We start from the raw sequence: 2,741 nt of genomic DNA on the forward strand, positions 1-2,741 counted from the left end.
CCGCAGTCATCGCTGAGATCACTATCGGATCGTTGTCATGGGGGACAACGTCGTCCAGGTTGGCCTTGGTAAAGACCAGGCCAACGTCGAAGGCGTCGTCGGTCCTTTGTGCTTACCGCCATCACCGTTTGTGCATATCTCCTCCGTTGAGAAGCAGTACAACCTCCTCCCGAGAACCCTCCTACGATGGTGTGAACTTCGCCATGCACAGGGACTTCGTGCCCCAAGCTTCCCCCTGTCGCCGCCACGTCCTCGATCACCTGTTTTTCTCGCAAGTAATCCTTCAGGAGACCGTTCTTCACCAACTCATCTAGCTGGTGTCCAATGCTAAGCAATTGCGTATGGGATGGCCGAATGCTTGGTGGAACTCACACCAGGCATTCTTGTTGGGCTCGAGCCTCTTGTCGGTCTTGGGAAGTACCTTCAGCCTTTCCGCTACATTTGGGATAGCGATGAGGTCCTTTAATTCTACCACGAAGTCGTGCCTTGGTGGCACATTCTCCCTCTCGCGTCCCCTGGCATGAGGCTTCCTTGGTTGATAGGGTTGTTGCTTCACAGGGGTCTTCATTTCTGCCGTTGCCTCGTGTACCCTTAGGGTTTGAGGGCGACCTGTCGCACGTGGTCGTGTGGGAACCACGCACGTGCGTTTCTCGTTAACTTCTTCCTCCGCCGCAATATGAGCCACCGCGCGGCGCCTTTTCTTGGCGAAGGTCTTAGGGTGGTTTCGGATGAGTGCCTCGCTGAAGGGGCCGGGTACGATGCCCTTCTTGACGCGTGCACCATCATCCTTTCGTCCTTGAAGTTCAACCTTACTACCTGTGCTCCAAAGTGGTGGAGGAATTCCTTCAATGACTCTCCTTGATATTGTCTTACGTCAAAGAGGTCATAAGAGATGGACGGGGGAGCCCGATTCGCGATGTATTGTGCTCTGAACAGCTTTGTGAGTTGCGGAAACGATGTTACATGGCCATCAGGGAGGTTGATGAACCAGTCCATCGCTGTTCCCGTCAGGGTGCTCATGAACAGCTTGCATCTCACCGCATCAGAGCCCCCCACCAGCATCATCTGCATGTGGAAAGTCGTAAGATGAGCCTCCGGGTCTCCTATACCAGTGAAGGTCACCTTGGGTCCTACGAGCGTGGCTGGTATTGCGGTATCCACGATTTCTTGCGAGAACGGCGTCGAGAACTCCCTGGGCAGTGTCACAGGCTCTTGATCTACACCCTCACGCTCGCCTGCGCGGGTTTTCAGATCCCTGCGCAGTTCCTCATTCGAACGACGCAGTTCTTCGCTCGTTGCTTGCGACGCAACCAAGTCAGCTTGGATGCATTCTTGGTTTGCTCTCAACGCGGCCATCTCTTTTTGAAGGGCTCACATCATCTCCATAACCTATTGTAGGGTGAGGCCCTCACCCCCGTTTGGTGCAAGAGGTCCCTGTCTCGTACTTCTCATCTCCTGGATCTCTCTAGTTCTTGCTGGTGGGACAATGTTTTGTATCGGGCCCCACGGTGGGCGCCAAATGTTCCTGTCGATTGACCCGAAACGCCTTCGTGCGCCTACGTCAGTCTTACGTCCAGAATCCTTGTGTTTGCACGCGCCTTTCCTGTGATGAATGCCTGAAAACACAAAGACAAAGGGCGCCCTAGAGTCCGTTTGCACTCCGACGCTCAAGTCAGTACTAGGGCTAGGAAACACTAAACTGTATAACTGTCATTGTGGGTGTTAAGCGGTGCAAGGGAATAGCGTACCTTGCTAAGTTTGTTACCTTCCTTTTTATAGACTAAAACTAGGGTTTCCTCTTTACTCGAAATGGGATTTTCTGATGGGGCGGGCTCAACACTGTTGTTATCCTACTTTCAGGACAACCTAGCGCGTGGGTTCCCTCACTAGAGTGCGACCTCTAGCGGGGTGACCACCTGGGTACTTCCTCGTGCACCTGATCTCTGGGGTCACCCGCCTCTGGACCTGGGTACTTCCTCGTGCACCTGATCTCTGGGGTCACCCGCCTCTGGGAGTGTCCTAGTTGTTCACGTGCCATGCATGCAGCTTGTCCCTGGAACACGACCTTCACAGGTCATATCTTTCCAGTGGCTCTGTACTTATGTTACGCCTAAAACGCGTCATCCACTCTACACACATGGACCCTCGTGACTTAGGCTTCTCCCTTACTGATAACTGGTGTGTGGTTTGGGATCCTCCTCTCGTGGCCCAGCTCTACTGTTCGGGTCCGATGTCCGACCTCTCCACACTGTCTAGTGGCACGTCGATACATCCTAGTGACCGATGTCTGACCACTCTTTGATTCCTTGGCGCACATGCTTCGCGAGATACTGACCCACACCGCTCGTGGAACCCTGCTTACATGACACCAATAGTACCAGATGGTCAACGACGCCCGTGGACTAGTCGGTACAATAAAAATAGTATCCCTGTCACTAGTTGTAAACAGGTTAGCAAGTCATGAAAATTGAAAAGCACCGCGTCATATTGGGTAGCCACCTCGCAAGAATATACTTTCGTCGTATCCGTAACTCAGTTGCGATCTTTCATGGTGCATAGTGTTTTCATATTCCACGTGCCACAGCATGCCAACCCCAACCATGACGCGGACAAATCTAGCAAGTTAAAGTTTATTCCATTTCATCTAATAAAATTGTCCATAAATGGTAATTATTTACAAGTTAAATACAAATAGAATAGTAATTTGGTTCGTTTTATCATACGAAGCAATTTTATCAGAA

The 2,741-nt window shown here is 51.7% G+C and overlaps 1 protein-coding gene across 1 annotated transcript; it reads right to left on the bottom strand.

Moving 5' to 3' along the window:
* Window positions 1-310: 310 nt before the first annotated feature.
* On the bottom strand, window positions 311-1,356 carry LOC137824856 (uncharacterized). The gene is made up of 2 exons (XM_090294113.1): window positions 989-1,356; window positions 311-857 (listed from the first exon to the last, which is right to left on the bottom strand). Exons 1-2 carry the CDS (start codon window positions 1,354-1,356, stop codon window positions 311-313), a joined length of 915 nt encoding a protein of 304 aa, XP_090150239.1.
* Window positions 1,357-2,741: the final 1,385 nt, after the last annotated feature.

The sequence above is a fragment of the Phaseolus vulgaris genome, chromosome 8 (genome assembly GCF_051622355.1).
Source record: "Phaseolus vulgaris cultivar YP4 chromosome 8, ASM5162235v1, whole genome shotgun sequence".
NCBI lineage: Eukaryota > Viridiplantae > Streptophyta > Magnoliopsida > Fabales > Fabaceae > Phaseolus > Phaseolus vulgaris.

What these genes read in the sequence shown, in the direction of transcription:
- LOC137824856 (XM_090294113.1), bottom strand. Translation starts at nt 1,356, where the DNA reads ATGGCCGCGTTGAGAGCAAACCAAGAATGCATCCAAGCTGACTTGGTT. An exon ending in ACGGGAACAGCGATGGACTG is followed by an intron (nt 858 to 988) that starts GTTCATCAACCT and finishes GACAATATCAAG; the next exon opens with GAGAGTCATTGAAGGAATTC.